General features: G+C 36.5%; 1 protein-coding gene across 16 annotated transcripts in view; it reads left to right on the top strand.

Moving 5' to 3' along the window:
* The window catches only part of ROBO2 (roundabout guidance receptor 2), a 1,295,155-nt gene that overhangs the window by 1,229,324 nt on the left and 42,973 nt on the right, over positions 1 to 22,858 (top strand). For 9 of the 16 annotated variants that reach the window (XM_060172137.1, XM_060172131.1, XM_060172136.1 and 6 more), the window contains 4 exons: positions 10,069 to 10,111; positions 11,453 to 11,580; positions 16,777 to 17,058; positions 17,487 to 17,612. In XM_060172137.1, the coding sequence (XP_060028120.1) occupies positions 10,069 to 10,111; positions 11,453 to 11,580; positions 16,777 to 17,058; positions 17,487 to 17,612 (579 nt within the window). The remainder of the gene's footprint in view (positions 1 to 10,068; positions 10,112 to 11,452; positions 11,581 to 16,776; positions 17,059 to 17,486; positions 17,613 to 22,858) is intronic. The other 7 variants (XM_060172139.1, XM_060172138.1, XM_060172133.1 and 4 more) reach the window with 1 other exon arrangement.

The raw sequence follows: 22,858 nt of genomic DNA, 5'->3' as shown, positions 1-22,858 counted from the left end.
TGAAGGAAATTTAATGATATGTTAATGTAGGATCTTTCTTAGCAGTTCTGTTCTCTAACTTCCCCCAAGGCATTGCCATCAACTCATCTGCTTAATCAATCACAATGGTCTATTTCTTCTGTGTGGCAACTCATATAAATCATGTAAAACACACACACACACACAAAAAACAGGGATTTAATTCAAAGATTATATTGTTTACCTCTTTTGTTTGTTTTTTTTTTTAGAAAAAAAATTTAAAAGACTGGCTACCATCATCATTGTTGTACAAAAACATCTTGATATACCTACATTTAAAGTGATGCACTTTTTAGTTCTTCATATATATCATTCATGAACTCTTTAAAATAATATAGCTTCCATAACGAGCAGACCTGTGCTTTGAGTAAAATCATGCCAGACTTAACTTTCTGTTTCCACTTTTAAAATGCAGTATTTCCTTGAAAAACGTATTCATTTAATTTGAAAATATCTGTTAGTTTTTGAAACTTGACACGAACAATACATTTCCTATCACTATTTCTCGCTGTATCCATCTGCTTGTAGAATAGCTAACTCCAAAAGTGCTGTACCCTTCACCTAATTTGGAATAAGGCCAAATCAGAGAGCTCCCTTGCAAAACCTTTCTTCTTAATTGATATATGGCTGACTTTCAGAATGGATTCACATTCAGCTAGTGGTTTGCCTTCCAGCAATTGCTGTTCTCCTTTCAGTGAGAAGAAAATGAAAATCCAAACCACAGGTGCCTAGAATTCCACACCTGACTTGGCAGTATTTCCCAGCTTTTTTTTTCCTCTATAAATATAGTCTACATTTTAAATGTAGTCTTTTGAGGATGATATCATGAACACAAAGGGAAGTAAACCCATGCTATAATCTTCATGAAATCTATGTGACTCCCTAACATTACTTATTTTGTCTATTTTTAAAAAGTATACATTTTACACTATTTATTTATTTAGAATTGGAAAGAGAAAGAAAGGAACAGAACACTGTTCAGCTCTGGCATGAATTGAACTTGCAGCCCCCGGAAACTCAGGCATGCCAATTGGTACTCTAATAAGATGCAGTATTTCCCAGGGCCTATTCACAAGTTTTCAACTGTCAACTTTTTAGTGAAAGTAAATGGGTTTTCACTTCTAAGGGCATCCATTTTATTTTATGAAAGATCTCAAGAAACTCAGTAAATACAAACAAAAGAGTAAGTGAGGCAACTGTGAAATATTAAGTACTTTGTATATTGATGTTAAACTGTTGGAGAAATATAAATTATTTGGCAAAATTAGACAAAGACAGCTAAAAGACTTGACAGAACTTTTATACTCTGATTATCTGTGCTGAGTTAATGCCTACTAAAAGAGGATTAATCTGCATTCATATTTGAGAAATAGCTTATCAGAAAAGGGAATGAAGCTTGGCTGGCAACATTAAAGTTTCCGTTTGGAGTAGAAAAATGTGGGCCTCTAGAGATAGGCACTCTGTAAGCAAGCAGGCTTACCTCAGAAATGTCAATTTACCACAGATTTAAGTTTCCCTTCCCCCTCAGTTCCAGCTGGCACCAGATTAGGATTAATCCTGTCAGATAACAGTAGAGGCAATTTGTATATGGTATACAGTTGCAAAATCTCTTTACTTTCTATACTTTATAAATATTGCAATAAATTAAAACTATTTTTTAATAATTTATTTCTTTATTGGGGAATTAATGCTTTACATTCAACAGTAAATACAATAGTTTGTACATGCATAACATTCCCCAGATTCCCATTTAACAATACAACCCCCACTATGTCATTCATCATCTTTCATGGACCTGTATTCTCCTCACCCACCCACCCACCCCAGAGTCTTTTACTTTGGTGTAATACTCCAATTCCATTTCAGGTTCAACTTGTGTTTTCTTTTCTGGTCTTGTTTTTCAACTTCGGCCTGAGAGTGAGATTATCCCATATTCATCCTTCTGTTTCTGACTTATTTCACTCAACATGATTTTTTCATGAAAAAATTAAAACTATTTAAAACCTTTCTGAAACATGTAATATTTCTGGGGGCTTGTAAAACTTTTTAGAAACTTTATAATTTAGCTATCCAGTGATCTAAAAAAAAAAGACTTTATATTATTGCTACCAGAAATTCCTGATAAAGTCTCATTTATTTTATTTCACATTCTTCTCTGATAAAGTTACTGACACTGAGATGATCAAATTGTAGCTAGGGCAAGGCCATTCAACCATGACAACATCTTCCAACATAGTCGATGTCGTTTATTTTTTATGCTTTTTTTTTCTCTGCACATCAAAGAACTCTGACCGAAACAGCAAGCATGACATCCAGCTTAGAGATTCTAATTGTGTATCCTCTTTTTTTTTCTATATGTTTTTAATTCTGTGGTCAAAAAGAACAACATTTATTTTTGCCTACTATTCAAAATGGTTAGGGGATCTGTAAATTTTGAAGGATGGGTGCAAAAAGGAACACTACCAAAAAAGGTCTGTTTCTCTTTGCTCTTAAAGACGGCTGAACAATCAGATTACAGTAAGTGTGGTTTTCAAACTCATGATATAAAGTAGAAGAGCCTTGCTTATATAAAATGGTATCTGTTAATTTGTATAACCTTTGAATTTTTAATATTTTTAGTATTTATTCCCTTTTGTTGCCCTTGTTGTATTTTTATTGTCGTAGTTATTATTGTTGTTATTGATGTCGTCGTTGTTGGATAGGACAGAGAGAAATGGAGAGATGAAGGGAAGACAGAGGGGGAGAGAAAAATAGACACCTGCAGACCTGCTTCACCACCTGTGAAGCGACTCCCCTTCAGATGGGGAGCCGGGGGCTAGAACCGGGACCCTTACGCCTGTCCTTGTGCTTTGCGCCCCATGCACTTAACCCTCTGTGCTACCACCTGACTCCCATAACCTTTGTATTTTTCCATATGCTACTTGGCACGCTCAAGTACAATAAATGTTTTTTAATGCAATCTTTTAATAAACTACCTATTGTTTAGACCCATTTAGAAACACATTTAATGATATTAAAACTATAAATAGAAAATAGATGATGGTCAGGGAAGTGCCTCAGTGGGAACAATGTGTGCTATGCAAGCGTATTTCCTTGGGTTCAGTCGCCACAAGACATATGATGACTTGGTGCTCTGGCATTTTTTTAATGTCTTAGAAACAAATACTTTTGCTTCCCATTTTTTTGACATTGCTAGTACTTCATATACTGCTATATCTCTACTCCAAGCAACGTTTCCAGATTGAGAAAAACACACAGGTACCCACTGTCCTGATAGTTCTTAAGTCTACAGTCCGGTATCATCTCTATCATCAGCCTCAATAAATCTTTTCACCTTTTAAAACTGAATCTCAAGATTGGTGAACAGCAACTCTGCCTGTCCCCTCCTGCCCTCCCAGCAACCAACTCTTTACTTTCTGAATTCAATGGCTTTAAATATCTCCTATAAGCGGATTGACACATGATTTGCCTTTGTGATGGGTTTATTTATTTCACTTAGCATAGTGTTCTCAAGGTTCATCTATGTTCTAGTAGCAGTAGCAAATGCCACAATTTTCTTCCTTTCTAATTTTCTTAAATTGGGGTGGTTAATGGTTTACAATAAATACAAAAGTTGGTACATGTGTAAATTTTCTCACTTTTCTACAAAACTCTCTAATCCCCAGCCTAAGTCCTCTTCCACCATCATGCACCAGGACATGAAAGTCCCCCCACCCCAGACCTTTTATTTGGTGCAATACACCAATCCTAGTCCAAGTCCTACTTTATATTTCCTTTTCTGTTCTTATTTCTCAACTTCAGTGAGTGAGATCATCCCATAATCATCCTTCTCTTTCTGGCCATCTCACTTAACATGATTCTTTTAAGTTTCATCCAAGCTGAGCTGAAGAAGTTGAAGTCATCATTCTTAGTAGCTGAGTAGTATTTCCATTGTATATATACCACAACCTTCTTAGGTACTCTTTTGGTGTTGGACACCTAGATTGTTTTCAAGTTTTGGTTATTCCAATGCACAGATCTTTTTTGATGGGTGTGTTTGGTTCCTTAGGCTATATTCCATAGAATATAGGCCATAGGGTAGGTCCTCTCCTTCTGAGAGTTCTCCAGACTGCTCTCCACAGGAGTTGGACCAATTTATATTCCCATTAGTAGTTTCTTTGTCTCCACAATCTCTCCATTATTTGTTTTGATGTATGACATTCTCACAGGAGTGAAGTGGTAGCTCATTATTTTTTGCATTTCTCTGACAATCAGTGACTTGGAGCATTTTATCTTATGTTTGTTGGCCTTTTAGATTTCTTCTTTGGTGGATATTCTGTTCATATCCTCTCCCTATTTTTAGATAGGGTCATTTTTATTTGTTTGTTTGGTTTTTTTGGTTGTTGAGTTTGGTGAACTCTAGATGTATGTAAAGACCTCCTATTCTATAATGGGTCTCTTCATTTGGGTAGTGGTTTATTTTGCTGTGCAGAAGCTTTTCAATTTGATGTAGCCCCACTGATTTTGATCTTCCTTGCAACTGAACTCTAGTCCCTGAAGGTGTCTATAAAAATTAGATGGAAAAGAATTCTGCTAATAGTTCCCTCTGATTATTAGATCACTTCTAGTCTAACATCCACGTCTTTGATCCATTTGGAGTTAACTTTTCTGTGTGGTACAATGTGATTCAATTTCATTCATCTTCACATTTCAACTCAAAGTTTCTAACACTATTTGTTGAATCAATTTCTCCACTTAGTATTTTGGACTTCCTTGTTAAAAATTAGATATCAATAGGTGTGGGGTTCTCAGGTCTATTTCATTGGTCACTTTGCCTATTTTTATTACCGTACTAGGCAATTTTGATTATAATGGCCCTATAATATAGTTTGAGGTCTGGGAGCTTAATCCCTTCAGTTATGTTCTTTTTTTCTCGAGATTGCTTTGGGGATTCTGGGTCTTTTCTGGCTCCAGGTATTTATATATTTATATTTATGTTATTTTCTCTTTAAAATATGGTGGGATCACATGAGGGATAGACAGCATATACTTATACAAAGTGACTCTTGTGCTTGAGGCTCCGAAGTCCTAGGTTCAATCCCCTGCACCACCATAAACAAGAGCTAGTTGGTGTCCTAGTTTTTTTTTTTTTTTAAAGGTGGGATTTAGATAAAAATCACATTAAATTTACATATGGCTCTGGGTAAAATATTCATTTTGATGATATCAGTATTTCCAGTCCATGAACCTAGAATGTCTTCCTACTTCTTATATCTTTTTCTATTTCTTTGAATAGTGACTCTTCATGTTTAGTATCCTAGTCTTACACTTCTTTTGTTAGGTTTATTCCTAGATATTTTAATTGTTTTACTGCTATAGTGGATGGGACTGATTTCTGTATATCTTCTTCTAGTTTAGTGCTTTCATGAAAGAATTCCAGTGAGATTTGCAGGTTTATTTTGTAGCCTGACACCTTACTGTATTGCCTGATAATTTCCAGGAGCTTCCTGCTGTTTTTTTTCTTTTTAAAAAATTTTTTTAATACTTATTTATTCCCTTTTGTTGCCCTTGCTGTTTTATTGCTATAGTTATTACTGTTGTTGTTATTGATGTCGTAGTTGTTGGATAGGACAGAGAGAAACGGAGAGAGGAGGGGAGGACAGAGAGGAGGAGAGAAAGATGAACAACTGCAGACCTGCTTCACAGCCTGTGAAGCGACTTCCCTGCAGGTGGGGAGCCGGGGCCTCGAACCAGGATTCTTACACTGGTCCTTGCACTTGCACCACCTGCACTTAACCCGCTGCGCTACCGCTCGACTCCCCCCCTTTTTTTTCTATCTTTCTTTCTATGAATACTATCATGTCATCTGCAAACAGTGAGCATTTGGCTTCTCCTCTCCCAATCTGTATACTTAATTCCATGATCTTGCCTAATTACTATGGCAAGAACTTCCAACACTATGTTGAAAAGTAATGGTGATAGTGGGCAGCCCTTTCTAGTACCTGATCTGAGGGGAAATGCTTCCAGTTTCTCACCATGGTGTATGATGTTGGCTGTAGGCTTGCTATGGACTCTACTAGGGTAAGGAATTTTCCTTCTAGTTTTTGTAGTGTTTTGATCATGAAGGGATGTTGGATTTTGTCAATGGCTTTCTCTGAGTCTGTTGAGATAATCCTGTGGCTTTTGGTTTTTCTTTTATTGACGTGGTGGATCACATTGATTTGCACATGTTGAACCAGCCTTGCATCCCTGGGATAAATCCCACTTGGTTGTGACATAGGATTTTCTTAATATACTGATGTACCCCATTGGCTAGAATTTTGTTCAGTATCTTAGCATCTTTGTTCATCAGAGATATCGGTCTTTAGTTTTCTTTTTTGTTATGCCTCTGTCTGCTTTTGGTATCAGAGTGATGTTGGCTTTGTAGAATGTGCAAGAGTGTATTCCTGCATCTTCAATATTTTGGAAGAGCTTTAAAAGTATTGGTATTAACTCTTCTGTGAAGGTTTTACAGAATTCATTTGTAAAATCATCTGGTTCTGGACTTTTATTTGTTAAGAAGGTTCTTGATGACTGCTTCAATATCTTTGGCTGTATTCCTTTCTAATTTAAATTATAGTCCTCTGTTTTTATACCTGCAACATTTTGTTCTGTCCATGCCTTAGGAAGGATATAAGGTAGCATCTGACGGTTGTGTTGATTTGCACTTCCATTCTGATTTTCTCATAGGTTTTTTTCCATTTGAACATATGTTGATGAGATTTTGATGTATTTTATGAAGAGTTTATCATTCGCATGCTGACATGCGTAAAACTTATATATGACTCAGTCTTTGTACTTCTGTTTTAATTCTTCTTTTCCTTTTACGGTTAACTGCTCTGATAGAAAGATAAAGTGCAGATGAGGGTCAAGGGAACATTTAAATTAGGGAGAAGTATTTAGTTTCTACCCACGTATCTCTGATAAACAGCATATTTTAAGGTGTAGACCACCAGTGGCTGCTCATTTACATATTCACAATGATATTTAAGACATTATATTAACTATCTTTTAGCACAGTAAAACAAGCACTTGATAGTCCATTAAAAGCACACAATAACTAGATAGTCACATCAGAAAGCTAATTAACTACTATTTTCACATTTTTTGCATTTCCTCTTAATAAGGTCTTTATATAATACCTCCAGTGTTGATTTAAGAAATTAATTGTTATGAAGTCTTCTTTGCTTTGGGTGGTTCTTAAAAGGATATGCAGTAGTATATTGACACTCCTGGTTCTGGATTCTTTGCTCTTGCTTTTGCTAGTACCTAGTGACCTAAACTCACTCACCTTCTCCAAGAAGCCATTCATAGACAGCTTTGGGAAGATGCAAAAGTTACAACTGGTTGTTTTATAATTCTGAAAAGATAAATTACCTGAAAAGTTGATAAGATGGTATGCTCCAGGTACCAGCAAGATGTCACTGAACATATTGTCCAAGGAATCCTGATAGAATGTTAGAATTAGGGTTATATTGAGGAATTGTGATATTGACAGATATGTCATTGGATAGACTTAAAAAAAAAGGGACAGGAAACTGCATTCAGAAATTTACAAAATTTAAAGGGCAATCATATTTGATAGATAGCACGAGCTTAAGGAATAAATGAATTATGAGGTAATTATGAAACAAAAAATATTATGTTTATACTTCAAGAAGCTACATATCCACACTTTATTTAAAATGTGAGTCAATTTATTAAAAGTATCACTTTTTATTTAACATATATTTTAAGCCCTGTCCCCTAATATATATTTTATTTAACACAAAACAGTTAAAATATCTTCCTTTTTGTCATTTTAATAGAGGGTTAATAGCTTATAGTATATTTGTGACATGTGGGTATAATATTTCACCTCTCCATGAAAGTTGTCAGCAGAACTCTCACCCCTACTTGGGCCTTTTTCCATTTTCATGGACCAGAACCCCAATGCCCTCTCCACCTCCCTCACCCCCCCCCAATGTCCTTTGCTTTGGTGCAGTATACCAAACCCAGTCCAAGTGTAACTTTATGTTTTCCCTGCCTCTGCTTCTTAAATTCCACCTATAAGTGAGAACATCTGCTCTTTGTCCTCTTTTTTTTTTTTTTTTTGGCTTTTCTCACTTTACATCATTCCTTCAAGTTCTATCCAAGATAAGGCAAGATGACTTCTTCATGTTTAACAACTAAGTAATCGTCAGTCATGTCGTTACACTACAACTCCTTTAGCCACTCATCTGACATTGTACACCTGACCTGCTTTGTAGCAATGTTTAGTTTTCCTTTTATTTACTAAGGACTGTGGTGATACACAGAGTATCTTTGAAGATAGAATATGTTAAGTTCACATTGGTGAAATATTAGTGTTCTCATTTCTCCCCAGTGATTAGCTGACTCATATTGATTTTGATCAGATTTATAATTTTGCATTTAATAAACTTTTCAGCATTAGTCCATTTAATGAAAAGTATATACATATATGCTGAATGATAGATAGTGCTTCTGTTAGAGCACACACATTACAGTGACCAAGGGTCCAAGTGGAAGTCCTGATCTCCACATGCAGAGCAGGGAGCTTCATTAGTGATGAAACAGTGTTGTTAAAGTTCGGAGGCTCCAGCAGGCCGGGCTAGCTTCGCGGCGGTTGACAGAGACGACCAGAGAGAGAGACACGGCTGGGTTGAGAAGCTGCAATTTAATTTTTATTCACGAGCAGGCAAATCACCACACCATGTGCTTCCCCATCATGAGACTCCTCCAGCAGCTGCTGCTGGGACTCTGCACGTCCTTAGCATAGGGGGCGGGGAGAAAGAGGGGGCGAAACTAGCAAGGGCCAAACCAATTCTCTCAGAGTTGGGGGGGAAGGGGAGCAAATCAATATGAAACATAGCAACAAAACAGTTCTTGTGGGGGTCTCTCCTTCTCTTTCTTTCCCTTTCCTGCCATCTCAATTCCTTCCTAGCTCTACTCAAATAAATAAATAAATAAATATTATATAAATTTATCAGTACATGTATCTAGTGACAACTGTATTTTAATGACAAATATATTTGGTTCAAAGGCTTTTCATTACTGGTTGTAATCAAACTTGATAATTATTTTCTTTGGCCAATCATAGAAACTCGCTTTCATGGTGATCACTTTTAGAATTGAATGAAATGATGAGAGGAAGTTTATTCTGTAGGTTTGATGCTATTTGATACTTGGTATTGTTTGTAAACCCCTACAGTTTTATAAAGTCCTAAAGTTATGTAACCAGCACTTTCCATTGGAGTATCTTCAGTATCAATTTTGGAGCCTCACACGTGTAATTCCAGTGCTTGAAGCTGACATTTTAGAGACTAAACCTGGATTATAGACACAGGAATTAAGGTAGCAGGGTCTCTAGCCAGTGAAAAATTTCTCCAGTCACCGATATTTGAAATTTTGTTTTTTTGTGAAGGCTGAATATTTTCATTTGTAGTAACTACAGGTGGTGTTAAGTACTGATGGTTAATTATAGACCTGCCTATGCAAGTAAGTCTTTTTTTTTTTTTTAACCTCTGGAAACAAGTGTTTTTAATGTCATTGGAAAGGTCTGTTATGGTGCAGAATATGCCATCAATAGGTATATATGTAGTTTGCGTCATCAGAATGATAGTTCCTGTTTCAACTATTCTGTTTAATTTATATTGTAGCATTTTACCTTATGCTTTTTTAGTTAGGACATGTACATATTAATATTAAGATAACAATTTGATAATCTTCCATAAATATATGTCATTATTTCAACATTACTGTACATACCAAATATCTCCATTTTGACAACAAAATGCATAGTACCCTCTGACTTAATCATAAGTTTGACTTGAAATTTTTAAATGTCTTAGGAAAGTTATAGCTTCTAATGATTTTGCCCTGGACCAAACCAGTACCTCTTACTATCTGTACAATTGTGGTAATTATATATTTTTTATGATTCCCAGAGGCTTCATATCTAAACTGAGGGCCAACATGTAGTCATTATAATGAATATTGACCACTTATGTGCATTTATTTTTTATTTTGCAGTTACATTTCAAAGAGGAGACGGAGGACTAATGAGCAATGGAAGGTATGCCAAGGAAATTATTTTTACTATTTTTAATCAGGACTAAAGAAACTGTAGACAAGAGCTATTATTCTAATACACAATCACTTACAGGTCGAAGAATCCGAGGAGGAATTAAATGACTTACTATAAGGTTTAATGATCTATCTGTTGTACACTTTAGAGGAATCAAATCCAGATGTTTCGTATCTCCCAAATGCCCCTGAAGAAATTAGTAGTAAATATCACAAGGAATGTGTTCATTTGTTAGCAGGATGTTTATTGCATTAATTAGACATTAGCAAATGAAGTTGCTGTTGTTTAAGACTCTGTATTGGCTCTCACTAAATTGCTGTGAGTGAACAATTACACATAATCGATCATAAAGTAAATGATTCATGGATGATAAATAGGCTATAGATTAATAGGACTGGATTCCACAACTTTGGATACTCAATTGAAATTGATAAAAGTTGATAACAAACCTATATATCCTCATCTATTTTCCCTTTGCCAATATGGAGATTGTAATTAGGCTTTCGTAATAACTTCCAATCTTCCATTTAATCAATATTTTAGTAAAAAGAGATTAGGTTTAATGAGAGCTAGTGAGTGTAGCAAAATAGCAATTGGATCTTATTGCAGTTTCCATAGAAACTCATGTATCTCTTAGGGGTTGTACCCTCACAAATCCATAAAAAAAAAAGAAAGTGCAATTATTATAGGTGGCGTCACTTCATTGTAAATATGCTAATAATCTGGAAAGGAGTCAGAATCCTGTCTTTGATATTAAAGATGGGACTAGACTTACATATCATGTGAAGGAAGTTTTCTTGGTAGACTATACTCACAAACTAAAATCGTTCACAGTGGATCTTTTATTACATTAAAAAATGAATACAGCCTTAATAGTTTTGCAATTTCAAGGACTTGAAAATATGTTGTTGATGGAATGTTATAAATACTGTTCATGAATTTTCCTCAAGTTCTTTCCCTCTAAATCAAGCACAAGGGCTCATGAGCAAAAATGATAGCCTTTATATAGAGACTGTAAGAATCCAGGGAGCAATTAAACAGTGTCTTGGAAATGGTGGAAACTGAGCACTCACTCAGCGTAGTCATTGTCTTAAGATGCCAAATTATCACTGAACCCTGTTTAAGTATGCCAGTACTGAATGGCAGATGGTGGGATTTGTTTGGATATCAACAGTCTCCCAGACAGGGTGCTTCTGTTTGCAACAATCTGCACGCTTTATATTGAATTAAAATATCCTTTAATACCTTAATCCGTGTTAAGGCCTACGACAAGTGTCTCAATCTCTCCTTGAGTTCCATGGGTTGATTTACTTTTCATTTCTGCTTCAGCCGTCCTGGCCTTTTAAATGCTGCTGACCCCAGTTATCCTTGGCTTGCGGACTCCTGGCCAGCCACCAGTTTGCCCGTGAACAATAGCAATAGTGGCCCGAATGAGATTGGGAATTTTGGGCGTGGAGGTAAGAGTCATTTGACAAGTATTGCATTTGTTATTTGCTTCCTTGGCTTTCCTAGGTGATTAAGAGATACAACATAAAGAGTATATTTTTTTTCTTACACCACTGAGACATAAACACAGGTTGTGACCAAGGAGGTGATGTGCAATCTCAAGCATAAGGCCTTCAGTTTGATCCCCAGCAACATATGGGTTAGAAGGATGTTCTGATTCCATCTCTCGCTCTTTCTTATTAATAAGCAGACCCTTAAGAAAAGAAATGCATGTACTAACAGTACTGTGTATTTCATAAATATTTTATTATACGGTAATTTTTGTTGGTATCACCTTGAGGAAAAGTAAAATATTTAGAAGGTGTTAGTAACCAAAAAAGTAAATATTTATACTTTATCTTGCTTTTAGAAATATTAATATATTACTGAAATCAGGAGCTATACTAAGTGGCACTTCTATGATTTGGAGCTAGTCATGTCGTCTTTCTAGAACTCACTGGACACCTGTTTACTGAGCATGTAATGTGTACCTGGAACGTGGCAAACAGTAAAGATACAAGATTGATAGAGTGGTAGCAGCTCTTAACTTCGTTATCACAAAAGGTATAGACAAGGGAATGTGACATGTTAGGGGAGAACTTCCCTAGAGACAATTACAGATGACTTTCCTATTTCAGTCTGTCCAGTCACTCTGAGTCTTTGGATTGGTGAAGTTAAGCCACCTGTATTTAAGATCACTATTGGCATATGTGGTTGACGTATAGGAAGTTTGATTTTTTTAATGTGTTTTAGATTGTCTCACATTTTTGTTTCTTTTCTTGTTTGCTTCTATCAATCACGTTGTGTTGATGGTTTATCTCATCTGTAGCATTTATTATTTCTGTGAGTTCCATGTTTTGTGCCTGGCATGAGTATTGTTGTCTAGCATACTATATCTTTATAGTTATTTTTTTTGATACTTTTATTATTAGAAACAGAGAAATTGAGAGAAGCAGATAGAGATGGAGAGAGACAGACACCTGCAGCCTGGACTCACCACTCATGAAGCTTTCTCTCTTGCAGGTGGGGACCAGAGGCTTGAACCTGGGTCCTTGTGCATTTACCTAATGTGTGGGCTTAACCGGGTGCACCACTGCCTGGCCTCTACAGAGTCATTTTTAAGCTGATTTTTGAACAACTATCATTCTATTATATTATGTCGATTTTTCCCCTCCTTTTTCCTATCTCTTTGTTCTTTCATGTTTCTATTGTTGGTCTTCCTGACTCTGTTTTTCCACTAATGAGCTCACTTTGCTTCTTCTTTTCTTGTGAGACTTCTCTCAGTAATTCTTGCTGCAAGGCAGCATGGGTAGTGATTTGTTGTGTCTTCAAGCCCTGAGATTCTCTCCTCTATATGACTGAGTCCGCTTCCTAGGACTTCTACCTGAACCTGACTAGCAGTCGAGGTGTTTTTCCTTCACACCCGATAGCTGTTTGAACTTCTTCTTTCTTTCTTTTTTTTCTTCATGCTTCCTAATTTCTACTGAACTCTGTATCTACTCTTTCGTGTTTTTCATCTTCTTGGAATATTATGTTAGGATTTCTTCTTTCATATTTTCTCACTACTTTTTGTCTAGTTGGGGAGTGGGGAGTGGGGAGTGGTTTGTTTTTGTTTTTTTTTTTTTGCCTACAAGGTTATTGCTGGGGCTCAGAGCTTGCACTATGAATCCACTACTCCTGAAGGCCATTTTTCCTCATTTTATTGCCCTTGTTATAGCTGTTGTTGTTGGGTAGGAAAGAGAGAAATTGAGAGAGGAGGAGAAGACAGAGAAGGAGAGAGAAAGGTAGACACCTGCAGACCTACTTCATCACTTGCAAAGTGACCCCCCTACAGGTGGGGAGCTAGGGGCTCGAACTGGGATCCTTATGCTGGCCCTTGAGCTTTGTACCATGTGCACTTAATCTGCTGCACTACTGCCCAGCCCCAAGGGAAGTAGAGTTCTACAGTGTGCCATAAGGCTGATTTAACTCTATAACCAAAACCTCTTTAGAAAAGCAGAACTCTCTTCCTGTCCCAGGGACATCCTATTCCTAAAGCATTCATCAATCAAGGAATATCTTTTAATAATAGCTATCTTGGAACTGTACACTGTTCTGTCTCCTTGTAAGTAAGTAAATACTGAAAGACAGAGAAAATGTGGTATTCTTTTGTTTCTACAAAGTTAGGCCATCATGTAAAATGTAGTCTAAGGGTTTCCAAGTTTCTCCATCCATTTCTGCCTAGTTTTTAAGACAAGAACTACTTCACTGGAGAAAGAAATATCAAGGCCAATACAAAGGTTTTGTTTTTGTTTTTCAGGGTATCTTGTTTCTTTTCATTTTATTAGAGATTTTAACATTTATCACATAACAAAATACTATCAGAATATTTTGGTACACCTTATTTCACTTTCTTCACATAATGTATCAGACTGATAATTATGTTTTCATTTTAAGTGTCAGGAAACTGTTTAATGAAGATTAACAATTTGAAATCAAAGTGCATTGATTTCTGATTGATTCTGAGGCTGGTGTTTATTTATTTATACAGCTTGACAGTCCTAAAGGTCTCAAATTCAAATGTTAACATACTCCAGTCAGACAATTTAAAGTACTCAATATGAGTAAATGTGACTAGGAGCAGTAGGACTTGGGAAACTAAGACAGTATATTTATGTTGATTTTTAATGTTGTATGTCCACTTGAAACTAATACACTATTGAAGTACAATGTTATTAACAAAAATGAATATAAAATGCCAAATAGGAAAAAAATGGGGAAAAAAATGATAGCACCAATTCAGGAACACATTGTTGGAAGGAAAGTTGATCCAGACTTCCAAGTACTTTCCCCCATATCCAAATATTCATATATGATTTTCCAATATTTCAGTATTGGGTTATAATTCAATTTAGTTTTTGAAAATGTAGGACTGATCAAATAATATTTGAAGGAAATATGCAGACTCAAAATCAATACCGAAGCACTTAGGCTTGCAGGCTGACTATAATTTTATCTAGCAGGAAGATAAATTCCATTGCTAGATCCAAAGCTTAGATACTGCACAATGACATTGCGTACGATTAGATTCTCAAACTATTTTTTCCCCATTCTTAAACATTTGAATGTGCACTCATTTTTAAAACTATGGTTGAAATGACTTGCAGTTGTAATCTAAAGCTTTATAGAAGCTAAAAGTCAGGTTGTTGGAAATCTGGAGTCTGTGGGGAGTCTCATGCATCAGTTAATATCCATCATTGATGTCAGGATGTGAGGAAGTGGTAGAAACTCATCTCTTGAGATCTTCCCCGTAGAAAGATCAATTGACATAATTTCAGTGTATTACTTAATATTAACATGCTTAGCATATAAAGGATGTTGATACAAAAGTGAAACATAGTCACTGTCACCTGATTTTCTAATTCGCAAGTGAACAAAAATAAGGGCAAGAAAGTAGTTGTAAAAATTCTTACCAACATTATAAAATTAGTGATGTATTTATAAAGGTGTATGTGTTTAACACTTTGTTCTACACTTAAAATATTTACCATACAAAGTCCATATCTACTTAGTTGTAAAAATAAATTGAAAGTCCAGACATATAATACTTCAGATTGACTTATATAATACAGTGTGCTGGATCCATTATAATTTTTTGCTGCTAATGCTAACAGAAACAAATTTTTAGCTCATGAAAGTATAAAATAATATTCCTGAAAATGTATTTCAAATAGTATTAGTGATCATCAAATATAAAAGTTTTAGGATATTTTAGCCAAGTTTTTACTGTGTAGTTTTCTCCTAAAACTGTTTAGGTATTGAAGAAATTCGTTCTGATATTTAATATTATATTAATATATCTAGTTGAAAAGTTCTTTAACATGTCAACAACTGCATTACAAGCCATTGACCCTAATAAAAATGATTTTAAAAAAATGTTCAAGTTGGAACACTATTTTATGAAGTGCATCTTTTAGAGCCTATGATTTAATTTTATTATTTTTTTTAACTCCATTAATCATTTGGGTTGTCATATATCTTCACCATTTTGAGAGAGAGAGAAAGAGAGAGGGAGAGGGAGATAGAGAGAGAAAGACAGAGACAGACACAGACACATGAGATAAAGGAAAAGACGCCATAACACCAAAACTTCCCATGTTGTGGTGAGGACCAAAGTGGAATCTGGGTCACTAACATGACAAAGTGGGAAGCCGCTCAGGGTAGTTATCTTAGTGACCATTTCACATATTTTTTTTAAAGCACTCATAATTCAATTCACTTTTTAAAGTCTCTGTCATTCAGATAATAAAACTGGAAGATTTTCTTTAAACCCAATATCTTTTCTCAGACAAGGAAAAATAAGAGCTCAGGAGAGAGGTGGCATTTCTTAGTTAAAAGCATCATGTAAAAATAATTCAGCACACTGAAATGATAAATGAACTGATTGCTATTCAGCGTTGTTCCTGAAGTTTAATTTTACTCATGCAGCATTCCAACCTGAAACTCTTAAATCTGCACTTCTAAGAGTAAGTAGCATAAATTAAACTCGGAATGTTCGGATTGCTTTTTCTACAGTTAAATCCTGCTGTATTGTGAAAATAACTTATTCATGAAATTTCTCCTTTGTTATCCAAGGTAGTGTCACACATTTGCTATTATCATTTTCTAGAGTTGTGAAATCAAATATGATGAATGGGAGGTTAAAAAATTCCAGGAAAAAAAAAAAGGTGTGCTTCATAGTTTCAGTAGTGTGATTTTGGAAATCTTTGTGTGTAATCAAATGTTTGTACTCTGCGTCTTTGGGAATAACATGGAAAACAGGATAATTGTATCCATTTGCATATGATTTCTTATAACGGGGACAGAGTTAGCAAGTTCATGGGTTCTAAAGCTGAGCAATTAGTGAAAGCATCTCTCTAGTGAAAAATCCCAAACTTCTTACTCAAGGTGGAAGAGAAATGGGGTTGGGGGGTTTGGCGTTAGGCAGTGATATGTAAATGACAGATTGTCACCTAAGCTGAGAGCCAGAGGGTAGCTGGACATCATTAACCCTTCACTGGCTCGTGAAGCCCGTCTCAGCTGAGATGCAAATGTGTAGGCTGACACACTGATTTTCCATCTTCAGTCTTGATAGCTGGAGACTCCCTGTGCTTCGCTAAAATCGCTTTGTTTCCCTACATTCGCCACAGATGTGCTGCCACCAGTTCCAGGCCAAGGGGATAAATCAGCGACCATGCTCTCCGACGGAGCCATTTATAGCAGCATCGACTTCACTACCAAAACCACTTACAACAGTTCCAGCCAAATAACCCAAGCGACGCCATATGCCACCACACAGATCTTGCATTCCAATAGTATACACGAATTGGCGGTCGATCTGCCTGATCCCCAGTGGAAGAGTTCGATCCAACAAAAAACAGATCTGATGGGATTTGGTTATTCTCTTCCTGATCAGAACAAAGGGAACAATGGTGAGTTATAGCTTCGTCCCTGCTGAGCAGTGGCCTTCCTGTCATTTGTGCATGACATAGAAATTAGTATTTGTTGTTTGGTTCAGTGATTCATTACCAGGTTCACGACCTAAACTAACAACAACAGGAAAAGTCTCTATATTGGCATGTATTCAGTACCTTGCACAGTCCCTCTTACCATCACCACCACAACCACCACCACCACCAACCACCACTGTGGCTGCCACCACACGCCAACACCGATCGGTTTCATCCTTTTAGCTTTTTCTCAGTGGATCCATCTCAACTTCCATTAGGACAGGATAGATTCAGCATTCCTCCTCTATCCCACAACATCTGCTTCTGAGTTGCTAACTGCATGTTCTGCATGGGCTTGTGCTGTGAACTAATCACATGATGCCACTATGACCTCTGCCTTTAACCCTTAGCCTTACTTTACATCCCTGACTACCGATTGGCTGAGGGATTGTCTAATAGAATGCCACACAACCAGTCACAGGATTTCAGCACCACCAGCTCTCACAACAGCTCAGAGAGAAGTGGCAGTCTCTCAGGTTGGTCTCATCACAGTAAGGAGAAATATTTGTTTGTGACCAGCATATAACCTGTGTTCCTAACAGTCTTGAAGAAATACTGAACCTCAACTCACTGTCAGTCATCATTAAAATGACAAGAACAGTTTCCCTTAATGAATGAGGGGGAGAGTTGTCACCTTTATGTATTAATTGTCTAAGGGTGTATTTGCAGAAAAATACCAGTTTATGAATTAATAATCATTAAAGAGCAGACACTGATCAGCCTAAGCTATATTTAAGAGTCAAGAGAAACAATAAAAATATCAGACAAGAAATTCAACTCAGTGGCATGGAAGCAAAAGTTGAATTCAGCTAAAAACAAATGATTTTGGAAAATTCAGTAATGTGACTTTCTATTTTTCTACAGCCTTTCCAAAACACAATGTAAAGGGATTCATTATCAATTGAAAGAGTTTATTTAGAGAAGCACTGCTACCATGCTAAACAAGAATGCTAGTACATGAAAGCGTTAGTCACATTTAAGAAAATTGGTTCTCACATTGGTGATTTTTAAACTATGCATTTTAATGTGTAGTTGAGATATATCAGCCAAAAAATTAATCATTAGTAAAGATAATGTGTAGAAAACACATTTTGCTGGACAGAAGTATATTCTGGTGACCATGTTTGCAGTGACCCTCTGCAGGCCTCAAGTTAGGAGGTCATACTAGATACACTCCATTATCCAAGCCCCACATCTATAGGGCGTGACTGATGGTGTTTGGAAACTCACATCTCCAATTGATTCCATTATCGTATTTGTTTGATTCCATTTATTAATAAGACATTTGTTTTGTGATACTTATTTTTCACTACAGACTTTCAGTAAAGGAGTATAGTATATTATGACTTATCACAGGCTATCAAACACCAAAGCCATCAAGAGTTAACCATGGTGTCATTTGTAAATGACACCATTAGGGTGACATTTACAAAATGACTTCTCCTCTGGAGATAGAGCCCTTTCGATTTAAAAATGTTAATGCTCTCTTTGCCTTCCAAAATGAGCCATTTGCTCTTCTTACCTAATGGTAGAATTGGAGACATTATAGAACACAGACAATCTTAAACATCTGCTATGAATTTAAACTGGCTTAATTATATAGAAGCATTTTGAATAGTCTTATATGTCATTTATGTTACCATTTATAATGGTACAATTGTACTGAATAATTAAAAAAGTACTGTACCCCAAGGTTCTATCACTCAAGATACATAGGTTCTTGTAACCCTGTAATATATATATTATATATATTACACAGATTACATATTATATATATATTACATAGATTACATAAGATTTTTCTGTGACCTTGTTAAATATCCATGTGTTGATTGCTGTTGAGTTTTAAATTTTATCTTTTGAATTAAGCAGAACACAATTCACAATAGTGTTTACTACTATTCCATTAATCTCGTGACTGGCATTTCTATATATCTATGAATGATTTTAGCCACTCATTTACATTTGAATATATAATTACTTAAATTTGAGGGTAATGGAATGTATTCTTTCAGTGGTTAACATCAATTGAATATTCTCTCCCTAGCTTAATCTAGTTGAGTTTAATATTACAGTTTGCTATATTCTTAGAATGATAAGTATGTTTCCAAAACCTAAAATTTAAGATTAAGCTTTCCTATGGATATCTGATCGTTTCTTATTATGAGATCATTTCTTATTATGAGAGTTTCTTAATTTGTGCAGTGATTTAAAATAACGAATTTAAAATCACAATGATGAGGAAAATGGGGTATTTCTGAATTATTTAAACAAATTTATTATTTCTTTAAGGTACACTTATAATGTGTTAGACAAAAATTCCATGTGATTCAAATAAAAAGTCTAACCATTTTAAAAAAGGAAATTTTACACAATAGGACCCACAATTATAATTAAATATCCATAGGTAGTACAGTATTACCAATAATAACTATTTCTATTTATGAGTACTTAAACTATGCACTATAGGTTAAGCTAATTGGAAGGTGAGATCTTTCCTTACATAGAAGTCATTTGTTCAGCATAATTAAATGTAAATTCATATTTTTACATTTTGAATTTAAGAGAGGTGAGTCAAGTATGTTGGCAAGATTCAAAATATGCTTTCCTAAAACATAAGGCAGGTGGGAGTTGGGCAGTAATGCAGCGGGTTAAGGGCACTGGGAACAAAGTGCAAACACCTACGTAAGGATCCAGTTCGAGCCCCCTGCTCCCCACCTGCAGGAGAGTCGCTTCACAGGTGGTGAAGCAGGTCTGCAGGTATCTATCTTTCTCTCCCCCTCTCTGTCTTCCCCTCCTCTCTCCATTTCTCTCTGTCCTATCAAACAACAACAACATCAATAACAACAACAATAATTACTATAACAACAATGAAAAACAAGGACAACAAAAGGGGAAATAAATAAATAATAAAATTTAAAAAAATAAGGCAGGCACGTCTTGTTTAAAAATGCATATTCTTGGGCTGGGGAGATAACATAATGGATATGAAAAAGACTTTCATGCCTGATGCTCCAAGGTTCAATCTTCATCATGCTCCAAGGTCCCAGGTTAAATCTCTATCACTACCATCAGCCAGAATTGAGTAACACTCTTATCTTTTTCTCTGTATCGCTCTCACTAAAATAAAATAGAATAAGTAAAATGCTTATTCTTTTATCTCAACTAATAATGACAGCAATATGAAGAAAGTTCAAGTCTCAAATACAGAATTATATCATTTGCACACCACAATGCTGAGACCACTTAAGAGCTCATTTTTAATTTTTGAAAATCTTTTTTTTTTTTTTGCCTCCAGGGTTATTGCTGAGGTTCAGTGCTTGCACCATGAATCCACTGCTCCTGGAGGCCATTTTCCCCCCTTTTGTTGTTATAGCCTTGCTGTGGTTATTATTGTTATTGTTGATGTCGTCGTTGTTAGGACAGAGAGAAATGGAGAGAGGAGGGGAAGAAAGGTAAGGGCAGAGAAAGACAGACACCTGCAGACCTGCTTCACCGCCTGTGAAGTGACCCCCCTGCAGGTGGGGAGCCGGGGGCTGGAACCGGGATCCTTAGGCCGGTCCTTGTGCTTTGCGCCACGTGCGCTACCGCCCGACCCCCATTTTGAAAATATTTTATCTTATTTTCATTAGAGGGGTTGATGGTCTAAGTAAATACAGTTGTTGGTGCACGTGTAAAATTCCTCCTGCAAAACACTCTCCCCGCTGTCTGTGTCCTCCGCCATCCTCAGGCACCAGGACCTGAAATCCCCCCCCCCTTTGCTGCCCCACTGTAAGTCCTTTACTTGGATGCAATACACCAAACCGAGTCCAGGTTCTACTTTGTGCTTCCTCTTTCTGTTCTTTTTATTTTCCTGCATAAATTTTATTTTTTTAATTTTTTATTTATAAAAAGGAAACATTAACAAAAGCATAGGATAAAAGGGGTACAACTCCACACAATTCCCACCACCAGACCTCTGTATAGCAACCCCTCCCCTGATAGCTTTCCTACTCTTTAACCCTCTGGGAGTATGGACCCAAGATCATTGTGGGATGTAGAAGGTTTAAGGTCTGGCTTCTGTAATGGCTTCCCCGATGAACATGGGCGTTGCAGGTTGATCCATACTCCCAGCCTGTCTCTCTCTTTCCCTAGTAGGGTGGGGCTCTGGAGAAGCAGAGCTTTAGGACACATTGTCCAGGGAAGTCTGGTTGGCATCATGCTGCCATCTGGAACCTGGTGGCTGAAAAGAGAGTTAACATACAAAGCCAAACAAATTGTTAGACAACCATGGACCTAAAGGCTGGAATAGTGCAGGTGAAGCGTTGGGGAGTCCTCCATTTTGTAGATAGCTAGTAGGCATATTTGAGTTATATTTCAAAGGGCCTGTAGCTATACTAGTGTTTTTTTTTTTTTTGCCTGAGCCTAAAATCTGATATGCAGGTGAATCCTAATTATTGTCTGGGGAGATGATGTCATGGCCGGGGAAAAGGACCAGAAAGCTGGATCAGGGAAGAGAGTAGCTCCCTACTATGGGAAAGGGGTATAAATATTACTGTAAACCCCATCAATTTAATGTGACCTTGGGCCCATAATTAGCTTAGGAGCCTGAACAGGCTGTTCTTACTTCTCAACTACTGTCCATGAGTGGCATCATCTCATATTCATCCTATTTCTGGCTGATCTCACATAACATGTGAGCTCATTCTAAATAAAAGAGCTCATTGGTAACTGGGGATCGATAGTCTCTAAACTGTTCACAATGGAAAAGTAGAAATTGTCTTCCAATGAGGAGAGAGAGCGCAGAGCTTGAAAAGCAAGTTTTTGCAGATCTCGTCTATGAATCAGCTATGTTACCAAAATACAGTTTGTATTTTGTTCATTTTAGTGAATGGCGGTTTAATTGACTTTGGACAAAGACTTCAACAGAATTGAGAGATACAGAATAGTAATATCAGGGCCAGGCAGTGGCACACCTGGATAAGTGCTGACATCCCAGTACACAAGTACCTGGGTTTGAGCCCCTGGTCCCCACCTGCAGGGGCAAAACGACACAAGAGGTGAAGCAGGGCTACAGGTGCCTCTCTGCCTCTCTCCCTCTCTATCAATTTCCTTGTCAATTTCCCTCTCAATTTCTCTCTGTCGCTATCCAATAATAAATAAGTCATACTATTAAAAACGCAGGAATAGTAATATCCAGCAACCCTACTGCACTCAAAATTGTGTTTTCTCTTCTTGAATATCGACCACATAGCACTCACGAAAAACAAATCAATTTTTTCATCTATGAAATGGAAATCTAATAATTTTCCTATCCTTGTCACTTCTTCACAACATTTCTGAAAGAGCTCTACCATGTGAGTAAGGATGATGATGAAAACATTAATAGGAAATAAGCAAGGGTCAAGCTGGACAAAAAAACAAACTCATAAAGCACCTCATGTCCTCCTTATCACTGATCTAATTATTCAAGTTAGCTAATTTCAGTGTTTACTTTTGATTTGGGTGGGTCATCAGAAAACAAAGGATCAAGACTTAGCTTCCTTAAATCAAATAAAACTACAGACATAAATTCAAACATCTTTATTTTTTTCTTTTTCTGAGAGGCTGGTTATTTCTGGGGCTCCTTACTGAGCTCAGAGGATCTGGCGCACCTGGTTGAATGCACATGTTAGAATGACCAAGGACCCAGGTTTACGCCCCTGGTCCCCACCTGCAGAAGGAAATCTTAGTGAGTGGTGAA

This window comes from Erinaceus europaeus, chromosome 14, assembly GCF_950295315.1.
Source record: "Erinaceus europaeus chromosome 14, mEriEur2.1, whole genome shotgun sequence".
Lineage (NCBI taxonomy): Eukaryota > Metazoa > Chordata > Mammalia > Eulipotyphla > Erinaceidae > Erinaceus > Erinaceus europaeus.
Note: the sequence above shows the minus strand (reverse complement) of the source record. Positions and strands in the feature narration are given on the sequence as shown.